The sequence below is a fragment of the Wasmannia auropunctata genome, unplaced genomic scaffold, assembly GCF_000956235.1.
Source record: "Wasmannia auropunctata unplaced genomic scaffold, wasmannia.A_1.0 LD335328.1, whole genome shotgun sequence".
Lineage (NCBI taxonomy): Eukaryota > Metazoa > Arthropoda > Insecta > Hymenoptera > Formicidae > Wasmannia > Wasmannia auropunctata.
In genome coordinates, this window is record NW_012027562.1 from 197,231 (window position 1) to 220,348 (window position 23,118).

Here is a 23,118-nt window from a genome sequence, read left to right on the forward strand (position 1 = left end):
TCCGTGTAGCTCCCTTGGGCCCCTCTTCATCTTCACCAGCCAGCGACTCGTGCTCGAACCTTTTTTGGAAGTAGCGTGGCTCGTGCCAGGTAAGACCGACGACAAAGGAGGCGACGTCTGGCCTGGGGAAACCGTGCAGATCTCGGGGATAACTTAACCTGTCGTTGTCGCAGAAGGAGATGGCGAACCTGGGCAATCTGGATCAGCAGATCGCGAGCCTGCAGATCGGCGATGAGGCGGCGAAGGGCGCCGTCAAGCCCGGCAAGAAGGTCGGTCCCGCGGTGCCGCCGAAGCCGAAGAAGTCTCAGCCTCAGGTGAATCCTCAGCTTCTCGCTGTAAAATCCGATTTATCTCTATATACCTGTCCATGTATATATACATTGTACGCTAACTGAAAATGTTTTTCCCGTTCGCACGCATCCCCTGAACACGGATGCAACCGACACGGTAACGCGGAGACACGTTAATTTCGGTCAGCGGGAACCGCTCGACGGAAGTCCCAACGACCGGGTCGGTTACGCAATCTCTGTCTTTCAGATACCGCAAAGTTACACCATAAAGACCCCGCCGGTGCCGTCGTACAGCACCGTTCTCAACAACACGTCGAGCGACAAGACCTCGAACCTGTACATGAACGCGCCCTCGCCGTACGTCCCGCTGGACATAAAGAACGACTTCTCGTCGCAGCTGGCGCTCGCCAACGGCAAGGAGGCGGCGTCCAAGATTTATCAGAACAACGACAATTTGTACACGCGCCAGCCGGAGGAGAAGTACGAGCCGAAGTACAGATACGACGAGAAGAATTACTACTCCAACGTCGGGAACATGCCGGCGCCTCAGGTGCCCACCGCGGCGTCGGACGATCGCGCGAACAGGGCGACCAGGAACGCGGTGTACAGCAACGTGGAACCACCCTCGGTCTCCGCGTACGAGTACGTCCCGTACGACAAGGAGATTATATACAGCAACATTCAGTGGAATCCTAAAACGGAGAATACGTACTGCAACGTTCCCGCCGCGCACGGGGCTGGTAAGAATTTTTGCGAGTCTGAAAAATAAATGGCGAATGAATGGCTCCGAGTGAAATAATCACACGGTTGTAAACAAGACAAAAAGTCTTGCGTCTGAATCTCTCTGAGGAGTTGAGAGTGCAAAGCACTCAACCTTTGAAATCTTTTTGGCAAATATCGATATATCCGGCCTCTCTGCTTGCAGACGATTTACCACCGCCGCCGGAGCCGTCGGAGTACGTCTCCTGCGTACCTGGGAATTCGTTTCCACCGCCGCCCGATGAGCTGCCTCCGCCACCGAGTCCCGTCTCGTCGAGTTACAGCGAGCTGAGGCGCGCCACTTACCAGACCGATTTCCCATCGGGCAATTATCCCGCCGACATCTACGGACCGAGTTCTCAGTCCAGCTCGACGTACGAATCCATATACGAGCCGATCAATCCGAGACCACCGTCGCAGTTGTCGTGCAACTATTCCATGTACTCCGGCTACGGGTCGGCCGCGTCTACTCAGCCGCAGGGCAAGGTGTCTCCCGTTAAAGAAGTGAGTTTCGAGCACTGTGCCAAATTCATAGAAATACTTTTAGTAATTTTAATTTATTGAAATAAAAGGTAAAAGTAGAATTGATGCTTGCATATTTAATTCGATTGTTATATGTGAAGTAATCATATAATATATTCTAAATTATTTCATTTGTTATCGAAATGCTTTTAGTAATTTGAATCTATTGAAATAAAAGGTAAAAGTATAATCGATGCTTGCATGTTCAATTCGATTGTCATACCTGAAGCAATCATATAATACATTGTAAATTATTTTATTTGTTTGTAAGTGAAGAGTGTATTTATTTAATTTAAAAAAAAATCATCACATTTCGTCAATTATATTAATCGACAGCTAGAGACATCTAATACAATTGTAAAGTAATATGTCTAAGTTATATAGCTAAGATTAATTATATTTACAGGTTGACGTGCTCACGGATCTGTTGGTTCAAGGAATGGAGGATAATAACGAAGACAGCGATATATATGGCATCTGCGCGCAATGCGGGCGCAAGGTCGAGGGAGAAGGAACCGGGTGCTCGGCGATGGACAAAGTCTTTCACATAAGTTGCTTCTGCTGCTTCGTATGCAAGGTCAATCTCCAAGGGAAGCCCTTCTACTCGCTGGAAGGCAAGCCTTACTGCGAGGAGGACTATCTCAACACTCTGGAAAAGTGCTGCGTTTGCACCAGACCGATACTGGACCGAATATTGAGAGCTACCGGCAAGCCGTATCATCCCTCGTGCTTCACCTGCGTCGTATGTGGGCAGAGTCTGGACGGTATACCGTTTACCGTGGACGCTACGAATCAGATACATTGCATTCAGTGTTTCCACAAGTGAGCCTTACAACGAGCCTTCCTCTTTTTCCTTTTCGTTTCAATTGTCATTCGATCCTGTGATAGCTAAAATTCACATTCTTGCGTCCCCAGGAAATTCGCTCCGCGTTGCTGCGTCTGCAAGCTGCCCATAATGCCCGAGCCTGGTCAGGACGAGACCATACGAGTGGTGGCGTTGGATCGCAGTTTCCACATCCAGTGCTACAAGTGCGAGGACTGCGGATTGGTGTTGTCGTCCGACTCGGAGGGGCACGGCTGCTATCCCCTGGACGATCACATCCTGTGCAAAAGCTGCAACGCTACTCGCGTCCAAGCCTTAACGTCTCATATGACGACCGAATTATAAACTATATGGACGCGACAAGAGCTTTATACAATTTGCTGTTGAAAAACTCCGGGGGTACGGAAGAAATGTTAAATCAAGTATCGTTGTGATTAACTGTGTAGTGACATAAGTGCCGCTATATACACGGTACATAGAGCCTTTTTTATGCATACAGTTTTTCTATTCCGCTATTATTATTCACAGTATTCGAAAACCGATATTTGCTATCCCATTACATTAACGAAGAATTCATTTCTTTTTTACACTTTATACCTGTTAGCCAGACTAAGGAAATTTGACTGTCCAAAATGTTTGGATCTTTTTTACAATTTGACACGAAAAAGAAGGCAATTGTTAAGGAGCAATTGTTGGATTAATTATATATTCTACTTAATCTTTACGGCCATAAGATCAATGCATTAGAATTCCGCCACTGCCATAACCGAAGCATTTTCTCAGTACATTACGGAATAACATCGGCAAAATAAAAGTAGATTGTAAGTTTGACGTCCGAGGTAATTTTCCTGCAGATGTGATTATTATTGTGATTCTAGTAAAGTATTCGATGTATCGTAAAGTATTTAACGTGTAGTCTGTCGTCGACAGGAGTACCGCTTCGATTCATTTATATTTAGAGATAGGCCTTAGATTCGGGGAGGGGGAGAGTAGGATTATTGTTATTGACAATATCGGTATATATATAATATATATATATCGGCGAGGAAGCGTGCCATTTCTTTTTGCGATCTTGTTGAAACAGATTACGAGAGACTATCGAGAAAAAGAAGGACAAACGCCTCAATCCGAAACACCTTTGGGCGCGATGCGACTAGCTCCCAAACTTTCTCGCATGGGTAAAATATTACATCGAGGAGAGAGACTTATATGATCTCTGTATTATAGTATCAATAAAAATACAGTTTGTTATTTATGGCCAAAGAGTAACACTTCGTTTCTGCCGACCGTTCTTGCCCGTCCGGATGATTTTCACTAACGCATGCAGACACGTAGACTGCATTTTTCAAGCCTGCACTTACCGAATGACACATCGAGCTTTGCATGTTTCACCATTCCAATGAGAGTTGCTATTAATATATACTTGTTATATTACTATTGTGATTGTTGTTAATAGTTATACACGGTGGCTCAAGCTACCACACTTCCTCTCAGTTACAGATTTTCTCTCGAGAATTCAAAGTTTTTTCTTCTTAGCAAAAAATTCGATCGTGAGCACGCAGTTTTTTTTTTGCTATCTCTTTAATTTTTAACATTCAACATCATTTGTCTTTGTTATTTTGTTAGAGCTTTTGTTAGAGTTTGAAATTAAATAAAAGGATACCTAAGAGTTTTGAAGGATAAGAGGTCTTCGTTTCCCTGAGGGATAAAAATTGATGTGATAAGAAGATAAAATTCTTCGCTTTGGAGACTATCGGAATATTTTTGCTAATGGAAAAGCCAATTTCAAATTCACGAGAAAAACTGTAGCCGAGACGAAGTCCGCGATTATACAACCTGTAGACATATGGTGTGTGTACATACATAATCGCACACACATACACACACCAGATGTATATATGTACACATTAATATTGTTATCATATAATTGCAGAAGAAATTTACAGCAGATTCATTCTATATCATCCCTTTACTAATTTTTTTTCTCTATGATTTTCATGCACAGATGTCTGTCTTTTATTATTATTATTATTATTAACATCTCTTTTAGATATTTGCATCTCTTTTTTTTATATGCATAACATATTTCTTTTATTACCATAGAGTACTTAAATCTTATATAATTTTTGTGATATTTATATATATATATATGTATATATAACCTGTATGCCATTTTGTGTATAATTTATGTTTATTAATACATAAATTTGTCTCACCGGTGGCACACGTGGATCGTGGAACGCGCCCTTCTAGTTTCCTCTTGGTGAAATGAACAATACTACCGATTCTACTTATCTACACGGAGGTATATCAAATTATAGTTCCACGATGGATACATTGTGCATCAATGTATTTGGCGGCAATTGCGAATCTAATTAGGAAAATAATTCGGTTTCTCGAGTAAGCCGCAAGCATTTTGAAATTATATGTCGTCCACGACGGCAAATTAAACGTAACAAATACCTGTTATCATCCGATGTATCCAATGTGCAAATAATTCTTGCCGTCGCCTTGCGGGAAATCGTCTCACGTCAATAATATATACCTTGCACTAAGTCGCGGTATTCATTGCGGGAGCAACGTGGGCTCTCCGCTGCGAGATAATAAATTAATACAGATTGTTTCGAAAGCTACGCGCGCGCGCATGCGCTTCGTCAATTTCGCCCGGCAACATTTTTGCGGGACCGGGAGCCAGGACGAAATTCCACGATCCGAAATGCACTCTCTTTTGCTGCATATGATACATTCGTCGTTCCTATACTCTTTTTACTACACATAGCTCTGATTTCTATCTTAGATCTCCTCTGTTTTTTCTTTTTTTATCCTCTTTAGATTAAAACTATAATATTATTTTATGTAATATATATTTTATCATATTTTCTCCAATCAAGTACAGCACCATTCTACGTTAAATTTAGTACACAGGTTTTTAATACTCGCGGTTTTTAATCTAACAATATTCGTTCGATTTGTTAGCTTTGTTGTACCAAAGTCAACATAGAATTGCACTTCTTTTGTTTAAATAATCTATCGCTTTTTCTCTTAAATAGATACACGTATTTTATGTATATATATATATTTTTTTTTTATTTATATATATATATACGTAAAATATCCGTGTGCTTGTGTGAGTAGATACACGAGCCACACTGCTCACATATAAATCTGTACTTGCACGCAATAAATCACAGCCACCTATCCAAATTCGCGCGCGAGCACAAATACACACGACTAAATAACGCGTATCTCTTTCGCATTTACATCCTAGATATCTTCGGTATATGTTGTATCATCTCGCTTCAACATTTTATATATATATATATACATATATATATATATATATATATAAAATTATGTGCATCTGTACATATCGATACACGCGTACGTGCGTGTGCGTACGTATATGCAAACGTATGCATCCACACGGCGGATATGTACACATACACATATCGCTACACATGTGAGGATATCCTCTCTCGCGTTCCACCTATACGTAGTACTAGGTGTCATAATAAGCTACATTTTCTCTCACTCTCACTCACTCACTCTCTTTCTCTCCATTTTCCCTCCCTCTATTTGTGACACTCATTCACACGACTCGCACTCGCTACATTTCTTCACTCGTTCCTCCTCTCTCTCTCTGTAACATCTCTCTCATCGACATAACGTGACATGACTCCGTTTACTGCGCTTCAACCACGTTCGCTCTCTCGTTACACACAGTTTACTCTCCCGTACTCGCCAGATCCGCTTAAAACAGCATCATCATACTCTCTCTCACACGTCTGAATTCGCTGAGGCTACAATTGGGCGTACTAGCATCACACGTGCCCATAAATCAATAAATAAATAGAGGAACAACATTCTTCAAACATCTCTTTTTTTTTCTTATAACAACATTAGAGGCTCTCGGAGAACGTAACGCAACAAATGTTCAACAATACAATCACGAAAACAAATAGAAGGCACTCTTGCTTTTCTTCTTTTTTTTTTTCTCAATAAATTAATCTCCTTGTGTTATAACAACTCACTCTCGGATATTATATCTCCACGGCTTCTTCTAGGCCCTTGTCTGTCGCGTTCGCATCTAGCTACGTACCGACACGACATTCCGGTGTCGCCGAAATCCTCAGGTAATACGCGCCACGACATTCACATGACGGCGCTACAAAATCTCAAGTCTTTCTTTCTTTCTTTCTCTCTCTCTTTCTCTCTCTCCCTTTCTCTCTCGAATGGACAATCATAGCTACGGTATGCGAGATACGAGATAACAAATTTGTTTCACATTTACAGGTAAAAGAAATCCACCTTCGTAACAATTAGGTAGAATATTATTTAACTTTTAATATTATAATAATTTAATTATTGTTATTTGCTTGGAAGCTCACAGCCGACACATTTTTTTTTAATTCATTATTATTATTTCTCTCTTCTTTTAATATCTTATCTTATTTTCACTTGGGTATACGGGGCGTCTCATCTTTCGTACTTGGGTCTCGATTATTATTATTTTTTTTCCCTCGGTATTTATAACAGCTACATGTACAATGTTTAGCGCGGAAATTTGTCAACGAAAAGCATAACGGAATCTGGTTGTTAATCCGCTCTACATTCGAAATACGCGATGAAATACAGATTCACGGTTACTCTAACGAGAGAGAGAAACTATAAGTACGGATAATAACCCCCGTGGTCCACGGGGGGGATAGAAAACGAAAAATCATGGAGATGTGGCAGTGCCTTGAGCAACCGTTTATGAAATCAACCCTATCTCGCCTCCCTGTTACCCTTCTGCTTTATTTTTTCATCTTTTTTTTTTGTTTTTGAACACATGACAACACATCGTCTTTGTACGATAACAACGTTATTTTCTCCTTTTTTTTCTTTCGATTCTATCTTTTGCTAACTAATCTAGCCTTGCTCGCGAGATTCATGGTTTGTCGAGCCTATCACGCATATAACATTGGATATACTGTAATAGATATATATATATATATGTATATTATATAACGTAGATATATATATATATGTAAATGACGTATCGTACTTATATATATATTTATGTGTGTATATGTGTGTGTATGTGTTTTTGTGTATGCGGTAAGATAGAAGTTTCATCTTCGTTAACTCTCTGCTACAGTAGAGAAAGAAGCAGATATATCTAGAACACTTGGTTTCATTCTAGGTACATCGGTCTCTTTCTTTCTCTTCACACATATAATTAATAATATATCATTCTTTGCACGTGCTCATACGATCTTCTCTCATTCGAATCCTGCTCGACCGATCAGCGAGCTATGACGATCGAACTGGGAAGGATTTTATTCTTATAGAATACAGAATATGTCATCAGCATGTCGAGTCTGAGATCACCAGAGAAATTATACCGTAGCATGTATATGTATATGTGTACATATATAATTGAGTGTACATGTATGTATGTCGCGTGTCTTGGATTTTCACTGTTTTTCACAGTTTTGCAGCCGTCGTCTTAGGTCGCGCGTGGTCTCCCCTCTCGACTTTTATACGATAAATATTTACTCTTATCAAGAAGACAACAAAGAGGGCAAAGAGAACAAAGAAAGGAGGGTAGGAAGTGTCTACAGAGTCAGCGCCTGCATCTGATGGCACGTTTCGCTCAACTGATTCTGATCGCCGGCTGCCGGATGGCCGGCCGTCCGCGGTGTACCGGGTGGCGTTATCGGTAGCCTGCCAGGACCGTCGCCGGCGCCTCCCAGAGCATCGTCGGCGAGCTTGCTCGCCACCGCCGTTGTCTGCATTATACCGTTCACCTTGTACTTGGACTGCCGCAGCATCGTCGTCTGCGACCCGGTGGTGCTAGAATACTTGTCGGACGGCTTCCGATTGGCGGACGCTAGTGCCTGGCCGACGGAGTACCGGCTGCGTTGATTGCCGGCGGGTTGCTGCTGCTGCTGCTGCGGTTGGGACAGGGGCATGGAGGATGGCTGATAACGATTCTGAGCCGGGGCGTAAAACTGGACCTGGGGAGCGGGCGGGGAGAGGGTTGGAAGAGGCCGTGTCATGGGTGAGTACGGAGCTGGCGGTGGGCTCGCCGGTTTCTCCTGGGCGTTGGACGCGTCCGCGTTTATCCGCTCGGATGGCGACAGGCGAGAGGACAGCGTCGTCGGTGTGCTCGTGACGACGACGGCGCTGTCCGTCTGAGCCGTGTCATTGTTAGGCCGACCGTTGTCGTTTCCGTGCGCGTCCAACCGGGCGGCGCTTCCCCTGTAGTTGTTATTGTTATTACTCGAGAGATAGTGCTTACGGCCCGAGCCGTAATGACCACCGGTCATCGACGGTTTGTTGATCTCGTAATACTGATCGTCGCCGCAGTGCCTCGCGCGTCCGTTCGTCGCGTACGAATAATTGGACGTCGTGGTGTGATTGACCTTGTGCGCAGCCTGGTTACTCGAGGCGTAACCGCCGCCGGACCTGAGGATCGCCGACGAGCCCACGTTCGATCCAGCCGTTCTCCTATTGTACTGTACCGGCAATCGCGACGACACCGCTATCGTCGGATATTTGTGCGACCCGTCCGCCGCGTTTCCGCTGTACTTGCTGTTGTGTGATTGCGAACCGCCGTGTGTGTTCTGCGACTTGGCGTGCGTGTTGTGATGTGCCAACGGGTAGCCGTGATTCTGACCCCCCTGACCGCGTAAACTGTTACCCTGGCCGCCCGCGTACTTATTGCAGTCTCTGGAATTGTGGCTGTACGTTTTCGCGTTGCTGTTGTCGTAACCGGACTGATGCGGCGAGGCCGAGAACGGTGTCGGCAGGAGACTAGCGGTACCGGACGCGTTATGATGCGTGTACGGCGGCGGCGGGTGCGTGTGCGGAATGTACACGGTTGGATGATAGAGGATGCGACAGTGCATCGGACTGGCGGCGCAGTCCTCGCTGTCGTTTTGCGCGCTGTGCGGCGTGTGTATCGCGATAGGATGGTAATTAGTGTGATAACGACCGGGGAATTTGACGGGCATTAGGGGCAGCAGAGGTGTTGCCGGTGAGCCTGAAGCAGCCTGTTGCACTTCGCTGTGCGGTTGCTCCGAGTGGTTTGGCGTCGGACGTGAATCCTACGATTTTATTTCATAGAATAACACCTGCCTAACTCAATATACGTTGCCTGGTAAAACGTACATTTAACAACGAACATTCATGGCGATTCTTTGTACAATCGATCTTGCAATCAAGTTATAATCCCAATCTCAGTGCGATCAAATAAATCTTCATCGTGATGACAATCATTGGTATCTCGTTAACAATTATTAACGCATGCATTACTGTTTTTTCTTTTTACAGATAAGAAGGACTGCAAATCAATAGCGAGCAGCTCTATTCTCACGGAATGTGGGAGCAGCGCTAAAGAACACATTCGACAACCGCAGAAACGAATCGCTAAAACGCGCAAAAAAGTCAAGGAGGCATCGATGGCAGCCAGGAGACGAGAGAGGAACTTACCTCCTGCGGGGCAGCCTGACTGTCAGTCGCGGAGGTCTGCTGGCACGAAGTAGCGTCCGTGGCGTACAGTAACAGCTGCTGCTCGGTCAGTCCCATTGGCGCGTGCGGCGGCGGCGGCGCGGGATGCGGACCGGCCGCGAAGGGATAGTACAGATGATCCACCTGCGCCGGGGGAGGAGGGCCCGTTGGTACAGGTGGATGATGATGCGGGGCCGGTGCGGCAGGAGCGTAAAAGTGCGTCGGATGCGGTGGTGGGAGAGGTGGTGGTGGGCCCGTCGGCGGGCTGGTAGCTCCTGTACCGTTATTGCCGCTGCTGCCGGAACTGTTACCACCTCCACCACCGTTCGTGTTGCTCGGCGAACTGCCGGTAGTCGCGTACAAGTACTGAGGTGCCCCGGCGGCCGCTCCTGCGTAGTACGGTTCGTACTGTAGACAGAAACGAAAACACCTTTAGACCATCCGTCGCTGTGGAACGCACTTTGCACATGAATACCGAGTATTCTCGCGTAAATATTCACATCTATGAGACAGCCGTTCTCAGCAAATGTTAGTCGATCCTCCATTGAATTTCATTTCCTTGATCATGCGAGGAGAAAGTTTTTACTCCAAATACACAAATATTCCTTTTTAAACGTATATTGACAAGCGAAATAAAGATGTGCTTCAATTATTGCATCCCGTCTATTATTTATCCAGCTAGACAATATACGCGATGCATATGAATATAACATTCGCAAAGAACTTATTTCATGTGAGTCATATTATTGTACGGATGACGAATAAAGATATGCATTAAATGAAAAATAAATTCATTATTCGTATGCAAATGTAGTATGCGACGATTTTAATACGGTTGTCATTCTTATACGTTTTTCTGTTTTTTTTTAATTTCAAAAAATAGAAAAGTGCATTAGTTGTTGTAATCGTAATTAACTAACATTTACAAGAGGCTTATTATAATGACAGTGACAATTTAATAAATGAAACTATATAATAAATGTATAATAAAAGTCAAGCGGAGATGATTAAATGATCTGTGTATTGTTTCCATATAACGATTTGTCATTTCCTAGATCATTCCAAGTTAGAATAGATTGCAGTGTGCGTGAGAAACAAGTCAAACAATCGGATATTACACTGATCAAGCATTAATCATTACGTAGCGTATCGGCAACTTATCGATATCCTCACAAAGTAAATCATTTTATTATCCTAATTTACTTTATTTGCATCCCATATACATAAGAAAGAAAAGGATCTCAAACCCACATTGCATGCCTACAGCAATTCTATTGTCAACAATCTACAGAGACTTTCGGATCTGTCTATTCTACTCTTCTCTGAGCGTAGAATTTCGGTTCGAGAGAAATTGCCTGTTAAAATAATATTATTACAGCGTCATTTCAACAACGCGCCTCGCGTGCAAAATGATCGCGTGTGATTCGAATTCGCGACTGAATTAAGTGCAACTCGCGTCGTTCTAGAAAGTGAAAAGAGCTACAATGCGAGAAATGAAGCAGGCAATCGTGCTGAACAGATAGAAAATCGACAAGCGCATTGACATTTCTATCATAACATTTAATCACAATATTAACAAGAGTTGTGATAAAAAACTGAAACAGAGTTGGAAAAGAGAAAGGGAATAAAGAGAGCTAGAGAAAGATAAGGAGTTAGGGAGGTCGTATGAAATAGATCTAAGATATACGTTTAAACGCTATTGAAATTTATCGACAGTCTATTATTTATCTTCCTTTCTGTTATTGCTGCAACTTTTCATTTCAAATGATTGCAAGGATGATCATTACGCGTTTATCATTATAACGATTATAAAAACATCGTTATCTTATTATCGATATCGTTGTAACTGTTTTTATTAGAATTACGAGTATATTATATGATTCACATTCACCGTATCGTCTTTATCTCCTCTTTATCTTCCATTGAATTATCATGTTTATTGTAACTACTGATCGATCATATTACGTAACTTTGATTTCCGTTCTCTCTTTGTCATATATTCACACGCATTTCCAAGTGCGCGCTCTTAATTTTTCGTTACACATTTAATATTAACGGTTATAGGAAAATGCGAGTGATCAAAGATTTAGCGTGAGCGATGACCGTTACAGGTCGTGAGACGAAAAAGCACGACGAAGAGCATGCATCGACAGGCCATGCATCGAGAGGCTGGGAAAAGAGGGCGGCAAGAAGAGGGAAGGGGGGGGATTGAGGGGAAGAGAAAAAAGTAAAATGCTCGAAAAGAGCGGCATGCTAGTTCGTTTAGCTTAGACCTTATACCTTTAGACCTCAATACTGTATAGCGTCGAGAAGGACGTAAGTAGGCATTTGCTGAGGGTTGGGTAGAAACGCCGGTGGTATGGCTTCTCCCATCAGACCGTTTGTCTGTCAAACCGTAACCGATATGTACCGTTTAATAAAAATACAAAATACACAGACAAAGACGGTCAGGAATCTTATGCTCTAGGATCTATATAAAATGTACGTGTGAGAGGGAAACCCACGAGCATCTAAACGGAGAGAGTCGAAGACGACGTAGAAGTATGAAGAAAAAAAAAACGGTCACGAAAGCGATCGTGATATTATTTTACGTACCGGCATAGGAGAATACTGGTACTGTTGTGGCATGTACAGCGATGGGGCCGGACATGGATACATCACGGGAGCGAACGTTTGATGTCCGGTAGCGGCTTGAGGCCCTGAGCACGAAAATTTGGGTGAAAATTAATAAATTTAGATCTTTACTTTAATACGTTAATAAATTTTTAAATCGCAGGCTGTTGTAAAATAAAGCGATTAGCGTGGCCTACATATTGCATCTAAGATTGTAGATTGCATTTGCAGGAGCGACTCATCTTACAGCAAAATTCGATCTTCCAAATGTTTCGCTCAAATATCATCGATAAACAAAAATTCGTAGAACCTCGTAAGGTTCTGTCGCAACAATTTCTAGAATGTAAGATTACGCAGCCGAGTAACGCTTACCAAACACTCCTGTGGCTTGATAAATCGTTCCTGGGTCCGTAGGTGGAGCGATGGAAGTCGCTGGTGCGGCAGCTGCCGTGTTATAGAATGTCATGCCATTCTGATAAGTGAGACCCATACCTGCACAGGCGAAGGGGGAGAGAAATTAGAAACGCGATCTCTGCACTCTTCAGTACTCGTCCGTGATATTGTTGCGTCAAGTCATATAGATACAAAGTATCTCGAGGCTCCCCCCTGCGTATTGCGATAAGACGGGATGAGCTTCAAATAAATTTTTTAATCTGTGTGTGAACATTCCTGTACGAAAGACGATATCAAGTCGGGGTTATGAATTACGAGTGCGAAAGCAAAAATAAAATTTCAAGTGAAAGAATATTCCGCACACACACAGTAACGTATACAAGTAGTTAAAAACATAAATATTTAAATCATAAATCTAAGATAGCGCATCGCGGGTACAACTAATCGATACTGCAGAGTCCATTGGAAAATATAGAACTTCAAGCAATAAACTGGAAGATTTTTAAATCGTGGTAATGCGACTCGGGTGATCGGAAATCCATAATCAAGAAGAAAAAGATGAAGAGTCGAACATACCGTTCGCGTAATAGTAAGTACTTGTAGGCACGGAAGGAGGCGAACCGGTACTACCGTCGAAGGATCTGGAGAAGGGCTGCTTCTTGATCGCGGGCGCTATGTTGAGCTTCCTCTCTCTCAAGACGATGCAATCAGCCTGGAACAAACGGAGCGGCGGGAGTTGATGAATGAAGGAAACGGACCGGCCTCGATCTCGCTGTCGAGTGTTCGATTGTTTATCGAAGGGACAAATATGATCGGCCATCAGTTTACGAACCTCCTGTTGAAGCCGCTTGGCCTCCTCCTCCGTTTCGAAGGTGACGAAGCCGTAGCCCTTCGACACGCCGGCGCGGTCCGATATAATTTTCGTGGCCTTGACATTGCCGTAGGCCGAGAAAACCTGAGCCAGCTCCGCTTCGCTGGTGCTGGCCGAAATGCCACCTACGAAAACACGGTTCGGTACCAGCGTACCGTATTTCGGCGCAGCCATCGTAAGACTCGCGGCCGAGGCAGGGCTAGAGGCAGGACTAGACCCCTCCGTACCTCCGGTCGAAGCCGAGCTCTGCACAACAAGCAAATCAAGTTCTTCCTTTAATTTGCTATCTCGCGTAGGAAATCACGCGGGTAGCGACATTATCTCCCCATCCCAAGATTTTTTTACCGAGATGGAATTTACTGGCAACAAATCTTTCGTGATCGTCGCGATTTTTGGACGGTTTTTTTTTTTAACGAGCGTCCGGCGCGCAATACGATTTGCTTTTGACAAGTGAAAAACCTGCGAAAAAAAAAAATAAAATAAAATAAGATGAGCTGTCGCGAGAAATGGAAAATGACTTTGGATCTAGTGGATCCTTCAACCACGACTTCTTGCCACTCGCGTGTGTCACTGAACGTTAAAACAAACAAATTAGATGTCTAATCGAAATTAACGCCATTTTATTAACATATTTTATTAATTAACAATTAATTAATTAATTTTATTTTGTTGAATTCGCTATATTCACTCATTTAACTGTTTCATTCTCTAATACACGATAGCTCTTCATGATTTTCCGTTTCACAATCACAGGGAATATCCCGCTCGATAACAGTTTGCCTCTCTTGAAACGCGAATCAATGATAGTGTCGTTCGTGAATCAATGATAGTGTATTCGCGCGCAGACAAAAACAGATAATGAAAGTGAAAAACGCAAGTGCAGGGTACAAATATAGCCGAGCGGTGTTTCTCTCTCTCTCTCTCTGTCTGTCTCACGCCTTCGACCTTGCTTTCCTAACCTCGCAATATTACGAGGTGTCATAATCCCATTAAATCGCCGTCGCAGAGATACATTCGGAAGCGGCGACATCGCTGCCCGACGATTTGTATACATAACATAAACGCCGATCGTTAATTAGCAGCCCGTCGAGGCATGTCTCGCCGAGAGAGCGAGAGGGGCGCGATCGCGAAGCTGCATGAGAAATCCGTATATTTGTGTAGGTATAGTACGGGGGAAAAGGGGCCGAAAGTTTACGCGTATTTCTCCTACACCTCTCGATGTAATTTCACTCGTAATCTCTTTGAACGGAAAAGTCGTTAACGCGATAACTACTCCGGAGGAGAGCTTATACACCCCTATCCTTCTCCCGCGTGTGGAATTAAAAGCGCACACGCGACTTCATCGCATTACGCAGATTAGCGATATACATACGAATTATCATAAGCCGGCTAAGGAACTATCGGAGTTTGTTTTAGCGTTTAGTGATGAGTCACTGCGAGCCTCTGGCGAGCCACTCGCCACAAGCGTAGCGTTCTTCTCTCGCATACGCACCGGCAGAATTTGGATTCAGTTTTTAGACTTGGATTCGTTCGACCGCTGCGCAAAATTTCGCCCGACAATTTCCCTCTCGCCCGATCCCCTACCCGAGCCATTCCGTAAACCGCTACTTAACTTATACTACGTCTGAAAATATCATTTTGCTAACCGTCGTCGCATACCATTTTCAATACCGGCCGGCAACACCTGTATGTATACATTAATAACACGTGTCGATTTCGCGATTGGGGCTCTCACGATTCGCATTCCTCCTCGCTCCTGTGGACTCTCATCGTCACGCTCAAACGTCTTCGAATTAGATTTATTTGTGCATTTACTTAAATCGCAGTTAAGTCACACACGCGTTAATCACGCCAGGCGTCGAGAGTGTATAACGTGGGACGACGTGGCGCGCGCAAGTCACGCGAGACATCTCAAAGAATTTCATTCATTCAATTTATCTGACTGCCGAGGGATTGAAAGAACGTATTCCGGAGGAAGAAGGATACGAGAACGTCAAACGAGTCGGAAAAGTGTCAATTTTCAACGGGACCGACAGGATGTCCGTACAATCCCTCCGTCGGGGGAAACCCAGAGGGAAAGGGAAGACAGCACGGGTCAAAAAACATTCCGCTTTCCGAAGGGAAAGGGAAGCTGTTCGTTCAATGGTCCACGGTCGCCACGCAATAAAACGGAAACGCATGAAAGACTCGTGTGTCAAAGTTACCATTTCAAGTACTCGTGCAAAGATTTCTATTCCGGTAAAGCGATAGAAGTCAGCCGCAGTGTCCGCGTTGCCCGTTTCCATCGCGGCGCATTCCAATCCGATAATCATCCGCTCCTTTACAATCTTTCCACCCTGTGCAACGTTACCCGATAATGCCAATTAAATCGCGCTGTAGAGAAGGAATTTTAACTCGAAAATGCCGATCTCAAAGGGCGACCTTTCACCCGAGGACGTATCTTCTGGACAGATCGCAGGAAAAGGATACGAAATCGCAAGTGTCCCCCGCATTATGTCGAACGCGGGGGGTCACTCCGGATTTTTGTGCGGGCAGGGGGGGAGGGGAGGGGGTCGCGCGACGATGACGATTCACGAGTGACAGATCTCGCGGAGATTCGGCGTGACGCGCGCAGCTGCGTCGCGATCGGCAGTGATCGGAGTTGGCGCCGGAACGAGGAGAACAACGAAGCTACGCGGAGTATCGACTGGCGGCCGGAGGCGGCAACGGCGACAACGACGACGACGACGACACGTCGACGTTCCAGTTAACGCGGAATTTCACGCGGAAGCACGCGGACGGGTTCGCGACGCGGACACGCGCGAGGAGTGGAAGCGGGTGGACTTGACACCGCCGCACCCCTCCCCCTCGCAATCACTCGCTCTCTTTCTCTTCCTCGCGACGACGACGGGCGATGACAGCCAAAAGTGCAAACAAACAAGCAAGCAACCGACCAAACAAGCGAGCAGCACGTACGGCGTGCGTCGTCTCGGCTCCGCCGCGTGGAGCGAGAGGGAGGAGAGCGAGGGGGACGGAGCGCGAGCGGGAGAGAAACAGGTAGCGGCGATCTCAGGTGAGCCGTGAGATCGCTACGCGGTACTCCGGTCATCGAGAACGCCGCGAGGATGGTGTCAACGTGTCTACATCCGCGACAACGGGATCCTGCGCGACGCAATCCGCCGAGGGTCTAACCCTCGCGTATATACGTGCGGCGACCTAAAATTCTGAGTCTCGCCGTGGGGCTCGCGGACCCATTCGTGAACCCCTTCGCTTTGCTCTCTTTCTCTTTCTCGTCGATCTTCCTCTCACCCATCCCCCTCGAAATTGAACCCCGGAAGTCACGGCGTACGTCGTACACACGCGCGACATGCACGCTCCGCGAGCAAGCTAGAGCGGGGACCGTCAGAGAGACGAAATATCGTCTCTTCGAGAAAAGCGAGAACGAGGGGGGGGGGAAAGGGGCAAGGAAAATGGGAGAAGGGGGAGAGTGCTTGGCGCGAACGACGCTTTCGAACGCGCGCGAGGTGCTCCGACAGGTCGCCTCTCGTCGTCGACGTCAACGTCGCCGTCGTCGTCGTCGTCGGCTGACGACACTCGGCGATTCCGCTGCGATTCGTACAGGTTAAAGCGCGGATTCCGGAAGGGAGAGCGCACGCCGGTGTCGATCGAGCGACCGACGACGGTCGCCGTCGACGGAGACGACAACGCTGCGCGACGTCGCGTCGAAGGGACGCGAGAGCGAGAATGAACGGACGGTAGGGAGGGAGGGAGGGAGGGAAGGAGGGAATGCGAGAGCGAGCGAGCGAGCGAGTGAGCGCGCGCGCGCGCGCGCGCTCTCTCTCTCTCTCGCGATAAATATCTAGGCGCTCGCTCGTCGCTACGCTCGCTCTCTTTCTCGGTTCTCCGGCCCAGGGTGTTAACGGGCACTCACCATCTTTCGACGGATTCAGGCGCGCTGGAGGATCCGCTGGCGGCTGTCCCGGCGGCTCGATGGTACCCTGGCCTCGCGCGATAGTCACCTGGACGCCCAGGGACTGCCGAGGACCGTAGCACCGACCACTTCAGCAGCACTTCCAGCCTCCGGCGGAGAAGCTGCCGTCCCGTCCTCGCTGTAAACCTCCAAACACTACGGGGCAGGCAGCTCTTACAAGATGGCGGCCGGCGGTGCAGCGCCGCGTACGCCGAATCCGCGGTACTACTTGCGCGCGCACCTTACCGCGAGTCGGTAATCGGCGTCGTCGTGTCGCCTCCGTCGGTTACGCTACTAAGGCCGCGTTCAGCAATCGTCTTCGCGCATACGGAAATTTTGGAATCTGGAAACATCACATATTTCTCCGATATTCGAATGGAGATATTTAGGGGCGCCCGTTCGAAAGCTCGGATTAAAACGAAACTCCGATTAAATTAATTCTACAATTGATTCGACAGATCAAAATGCTCAGAGCAAAATTAAAGTTTTAATCATACAATTGATCGTTGTTTCTGATTTATTTCTTTTTTTTTATCAAGCGTATTAAAAAATGAAAATCAGTAATTTTATTCTATGTTTATAAAATATTTTATGCAAGTAAATTGTTAGTTAAGTTAACCAGAGTTTGGCTCGAAGTGGCTCTTGGAGATGAATTCAATTAACGTAATTCTGCATTTCTGATTCTTCTAATACTTTTTTTTCCCATATTATATTCCCATTCCCATGTTATATTATTGAACAAGGTACAGAGAACGTTAATAATTTTATCGTAGTTAACAAAATGCGAATTTGTTTTTAATTTACTAGAATAACTGTATAGAAAACTTCATGCGCGAATTATTGACTCGTCCTCCTCTGGCTTGTCTTAAAATCTCAATCTCTCATCCGCGCGTCCTTTTTTTGCACGACGGCCCGAACGCCCGTCTTATATATTGTATACAAAGTATACGAAGTCTAAAATCTTACTTGATTACGGAGATTTTCTATAATAAGAATATAATGACAAACGTTGTCGAGGGAGGAACAAATCGGGCGAGCCACCTCGAACGCGGAATCGTTCTACGGACAAATCTCTCCGGAGTCGCGTCCAACGCGATCGGAGGATGAGGCTCCTGCAAGCGACTTACCGAGATAATCCGCGCGATCCCGACGACGCTCGCCGGCGACCCTCGCGCGGCTGAAGGGAAACTCAAGTAAACACGGAAACACGAAAAATGCGAAAAACTACGAACGAGGAAAAAACCGGAGGACGAAAATGGAACTGGAACTGAAATGAAACCGAACTGAACGCGAGCGCATCGCTCGCCGGAGGGGCGGAGGAGGGGGGAGAGCAGGAGCCGTTGACGCGGAGAGTGGACGGGGAGATGGGAACACCGTGTGAGTTCCGGTCAACGCGACCGTCGCGTCGCGTCGTCGGCGAAATGCGGGGGCGTGAAACCGGCGAGAAAATTCGACGGGGCTGATCGTCTCGCGGGAGGGGCCGATCGTCGCACTGGCGACGCCGATTAAATGATCGCGCGAGTCGCGCGACGCCGTATTGACTAGCGTTGCTCCTGCAAATTGACTGGCGCGAACTTGCTGTTCAAGTGTTTCCCGTGAACGGAAACGAAAAGGAAAACGATGCGTGAATTTTGCGGACAGATGGCGCGTTGAGCTCCTTCCGTGCGCAACTGACACTCTTCCAGGAAAATTTTGATTAAATTTTCGATCGACGAATTAACTTAATTATGAACTTATTATCGACGTGTCAAGCATTTGTTTTCTTTTTTTTAGTACGAATAAAATTACTGATTTCTTGTTGCTTGACGCAGAAGGAACGATTAGAAACTGTCTAAATACAATCAAGCTTTGCCCGTAATTCTATCTATCATTGACGATTTAAGTATTTCACACACGGAAACAGCACTGAAGTCGCGATGGCGACATCTGTCGTTGACTCTATATAAGGTTGAGATACTTATCAACGTTGTTGTCTTAATGCTTTACCGACATTAAATAACTTAAATAATTTAAGTTTCTTCTATATTATTAAAAAAAATTGAATTTAAAAAAACTTTGGAAGTTTGTTATGAATTGTAAATGTATTAATTTATAAATTACATCTTTAACAGCTTTTACTTTTTTACTTTTTATAACTGTTTTTAAAATTTAATAACTTATTCTTTTAACTTTTACTAACTTTTTTTTATAGGAGACATTTAAATATTTTCATTTTGCTTAAATGTCGGATAAATATCTCAGATGTATCAAAATTATATTGTCAATGAAATTAAAATATCGTCTGGATATCAATTACATATCAACACAATATATGAAATAAAAAACAATTATCTATTTTATGCTATTTCTAGTAAATGCAAATATTTCTATAAATGTCGTAAGATATAAAAAAAAATCCCATAAAATATTTACAAAAAAAAATACAGATATACTGTTGGCCTTTAGGTCGATATTCATAATCGTAAATAATTTTCAATTTTTGATTGAGAATGTAATTAATTACAAATTAGATCAAAATATAATTTGGTCAAAGTTCGTATTTCTAGTAAATGTATAAATATATGAAATAAGAAGTAATTAATTATCTATTTTATATGCTATTTCTAGTAAATGCAAATATTTCTTTAAATGTCGTAAAATGTATTAAAAAGGAATCGCATAAAATATTTACAAAAAAAATACAGATATTATACTATTGGTCTTTAGGTCGATATTCATAATCGTAAATAATTTTTGATTGAGAGCGTAATTAATTACAGATTATATCAAAATATAATCTATCAAAAGATTCATATTTCACAGATCTCTGTTTTACAAATCTGTGTTTGAAAACTCTGTTATTATTTACGACAATCTATTATTATTTATCTTTAATTTTTAATTATTAGTTCAAATAATCATAGCTTCATCAAGTCATAATTAATGACAGCTTTTCTGTGAGACATTTTCTTTTAGATGTAGTTATTTAAAAAATATCTATGTACAAAATCTAATCTAATTTATTATAGATGATATTTATTGAAGTACATTAAAAGGAAAGAAAATGATAAAAATAATTTTAAAAATAATGATTAAAATTTACTTCATCAATCTGAGATTGTTAAAGTAATTCGTAAATCAGCGTTTTATAAATTAACAATTATAAATCCTTGTAAAAATAAAATATACATTGACGAATAATAAGACTTATGAAACTGTGATTATTTGTCAAATAATTAATTCGACTATGAATACCGACTTTAGATTTTAGATATTATTCACATTTCAATCAAAACACGTTGCATTCGTTGGCACGTAGACATACGGTCTTGTCTCTTCATTTGAATAGTCCGAGATTTCCTGTGAGATATCAAAATTCTGAAAATTCGGAATAAAAGAACATTTGATATTACATTGTTCACCGCATTTCTTAAAGTTTGATAATAGAGAAATAATACAGGCCAATAGAGAAAAGTTTTCTAGCTGCATTAATCCAAAAATTCGACATAAAAATAAATTATTAAAAATAATTATTTACATTTTAATTATAGATGTTCATAAAAAATTATAATTTAACACATATGTGTGTGTGTCTTCCTATATAAATTACACGTAGAAAGTTAAACCAAAAGTTAAATTAAAAGTTATGTAAGGTAAAAAAAAAAACTGAGTGCGAACTGTTAATTTCGCGCGATAACTTACGTATCTTTTATGCATGGCCAAGCAAAAGGTGCAAACTTGCGGTCTTGTCGAGCAAGTTACCCCGCTACCTTCTAAAAGACGCGTGCATGGTCGATCTATGGCACCCGCGATGAGCATGGCGTCCAAATGGCTAATGTAACTGCTGGCCAATCTTAAGGTCTCTATTTTCGACAGCTTCCGGTCGGCCGGCTCGGTCGGGATCAGAGTTCTCAGGACGCTGAAAGCCGTGTTCACGCTGCACAACGAAGATCGCGTACCTTCAGACCTTCAGACAGTGCACCCGAGTCCTAAATCGCTCTATCAATATCAGGCCTATCGTTCATTATAAACGGAAAAAACATTTCGAAATAAAACGAAAAAAATCCCGCGCGCGAGTAAACACAGGCGCTCTCTCTCTCCCTTGTCGTCTCCGAATCCTTCATCTTCCCCGCGCAACGAGTAGATGCCTCGACAATCCACTCGCACTTGTTCTCGTGCATTTACATGCGTAAACATTCGTGTTTTTTTCTGACGCGAAAAACGCGAGTCGCAGATGCAAAATGCTTTTTCACCTATGAGTGCGATCTCTCTCTCGAGCGTTCGCTTGGTACCGCTGCTTCGTCGGCTCCTCCCTCATGCGTGCCGCCATCGTCCTAGACGCGACTTCTAGAAATGTCTTCCCGTTTTGACCGTTCACAACGACGTTGGCTTCATCAATGAGGCGACCGGCGCAGCCTCTTTCCGTTCCTCCGGAATATGAAATTTCCTCATCTCTAGTGTGTCACGCATACTTAACACCCCCCCCCCCCCCGGTTCCGCTCTCTTTCCTCTCGTTCCTTCTTTCCCTCAGCTATCCGACACGCACATGAGCCGCACATGTGTGCGATCAGGGACGGATAAGGATCCTCTCGCTCTCTTTTTTTTCTCCTCTTCTTCGCTATTGCAATGCGCTAAAATTACGACGAAGAAAAGAAAAAAAATTCAATAATAATAATTTATACATTGCAGACCAAAATAATAAATTATAAAGTACATTTATAAAAATATTATATATCTTAAAAGAGAATAACTACTGTTTGCATTGAAATTCGAGAACATCAAAGTGTGAACGTCGAAGCTATAAATTGAATCTTTGTTACACATTTGATCGCCTCTCACGTGTTGAAATTAAATTTACCATTTACAATGAAATATTGTACATACACGATACGAGCGCTAGAATCCACACAACACGCACTCAACTTCGTCCCTGCCTCCCACACACAACCATACGTCAAATGATGCATTCCAAGTGTGAAGTGGTCGGCGGCTGCGTTTCGCATTAAGCTCAATAAAAATGCGGATGCCCATAGAATAAAGAAGGGCGAAGGGAACTTATTCCATCTGGAAACCTAATTCTGGAAAATTAGCATTTTTTTTCAGTTATAACATATGCTTCCATTCACCCGCGATTTCCCGATTTCGCCCGTTTTTATAACGATTATGCTGCCAAAACGTTAAATCTCCTCGTTTATTCGACCGAACTTTAGCGCTGGGCGACGATATGATCATGCACAATTATTTGAAGGCGCGAGAATAAATTGAAGAGAAACGTGTTGAGCCGTCCTCGAGCTTCGTATGAAATGTTTACTCAATTAAATAACTTGGTTACATCGAATCAGTTACACAGCATAAAATTTACATGTTTCTCAAGTGGTCTTCGTCGATTCATAAGATTATACCTTCATCATTCAATATTGTC

The 23,118-nt window shown here is 43.8% G+C and overlaps 3 protein-coding genes across 5 annotated transcripts; 1 reads left to right on the forward strand and 2 right to left on the reverse strand.

The window, feature by feature from the left end:
* The first annotated feature begins 18 nt into the window (after positions 1-18).
* Positions 19-3,663, forward strand: LOC105457241 (thyroid receptor-interacting protein 6). 3 transcript variants are annotated; one of them, XM_011701802.1, is made up of 6 exons: positions 19-89; positions 174-335; positions 562-1,030; positions 1,216-1,553; positions 1,978-2,393; positions 2,487-3,663. In XM_011701802.1, the coding sequence occupies exons 2-6, from the start codon at positions 180-182 to the stop codon at positions 2,737-2,739; spliced, it is 1,632 nt and encodes a 543-aa protein (XP_011700104.1). In that variant the 5' UTR covers positions 19-89; positions 174-179; the 3' UTR covers positions 2,740-3,663. The 3 variants fall into 3 exon arrangements, with proteins under 3 accessions (XP_011700104.1, XP_011700102.1, XP_011700103.1); XM_011701800.1 differs by having other exon boundaries at positions 174-314; positions 538-1,030; XM_011701801.1 differs by having other exon boundaries at positions 29-89; positions 177-314; positions 538-1,030.
* A 903-nt stretch (positions 3,664-4,566) lies between these two features.
* On the reverse strand, positions 4,567-17,894 carry LOC105457244 (trithorax group protein osa-like). Its single transcript, XM_011701810.1, has 7 exons — positions 17,679-17,894; positions 13,730-14,014; positions 13,474-13,609; positions 12,877-12,996; positions 12,487-12,590; positions 9,874-10,299; positions 4,567-9,488 (listed from the first exon to the last, which is right to left on the reverse strand). The coding sequence occupies exons 1-7, from the start codon at positions 17,679-17,681 to the stop codon at positions 7,995-7,997; spliced, it is 2,568 nt and encodes an 855-aa protein (XP_011700112.1). The 5' UTR covers positions 17,682-17,894; the 3' UTR covers positions 4,567-7,994.
* Positions 17,895-20,340: 2,446 nt separating this feature from the next.
* Positions 20,341-22,182, reverse strand: LOC105457245 (basic helix-loop-helix transcription factor scleraxis). Its single transcript, XM_011701811.1, is given in 4 exon segments — positions 20,341-21,074; positions 21,399-21,633; positions 21,950-22,136; positions 22,139-22,182. Coding segments are annotated over 4 exon segments (543 nt in total). The 5' UTR covers positions 22,167-22,182; the 3' UTR covers positions 20,341-20,981.
* Between the last annotated feature and the right edge of the window lie 936 nt (positions 22,183-23,118).

Coding starts and splice junctions, on each gene's coding strand:
- LOC105457241 (XM_011701800.1), top strand. CDS start 180: ATGGCGAACCTGGGCAATCTGGATCAGCAGATCGCGAGCCTGCAGATC. Junction 315..537: donor CGAAGAAGTCTCAGCCTCAG/GTGAATCCTCAG, acceptor TCTGTCTTTCAG/ATACCGCAAAGTTACACCAT. Junction 1,554..1,977: donor AGGTGTCTCCCGTTAAAGAA/GTGAGTTTCGAG, acceptor TTATATTTACAG/GTTGACGTGCTCACGGATCT.
- LOC105457244 (XM_011701810.1), bottom strand. Junction 12,591..12,876: donor TCAAGCCACAGGAGTGTTTG/GTAAGCGTTACT, acceptor TTTCGTGCTCAG/GGCCTCAAGCCGCTACCGGA. Junction 10,300..12,486: donor ACCAGTATTCTCCTATGCCG/GTACGTAAAATA, acceptor TTCTGTCTACAG/TACGAACCGTACTACGCAGG.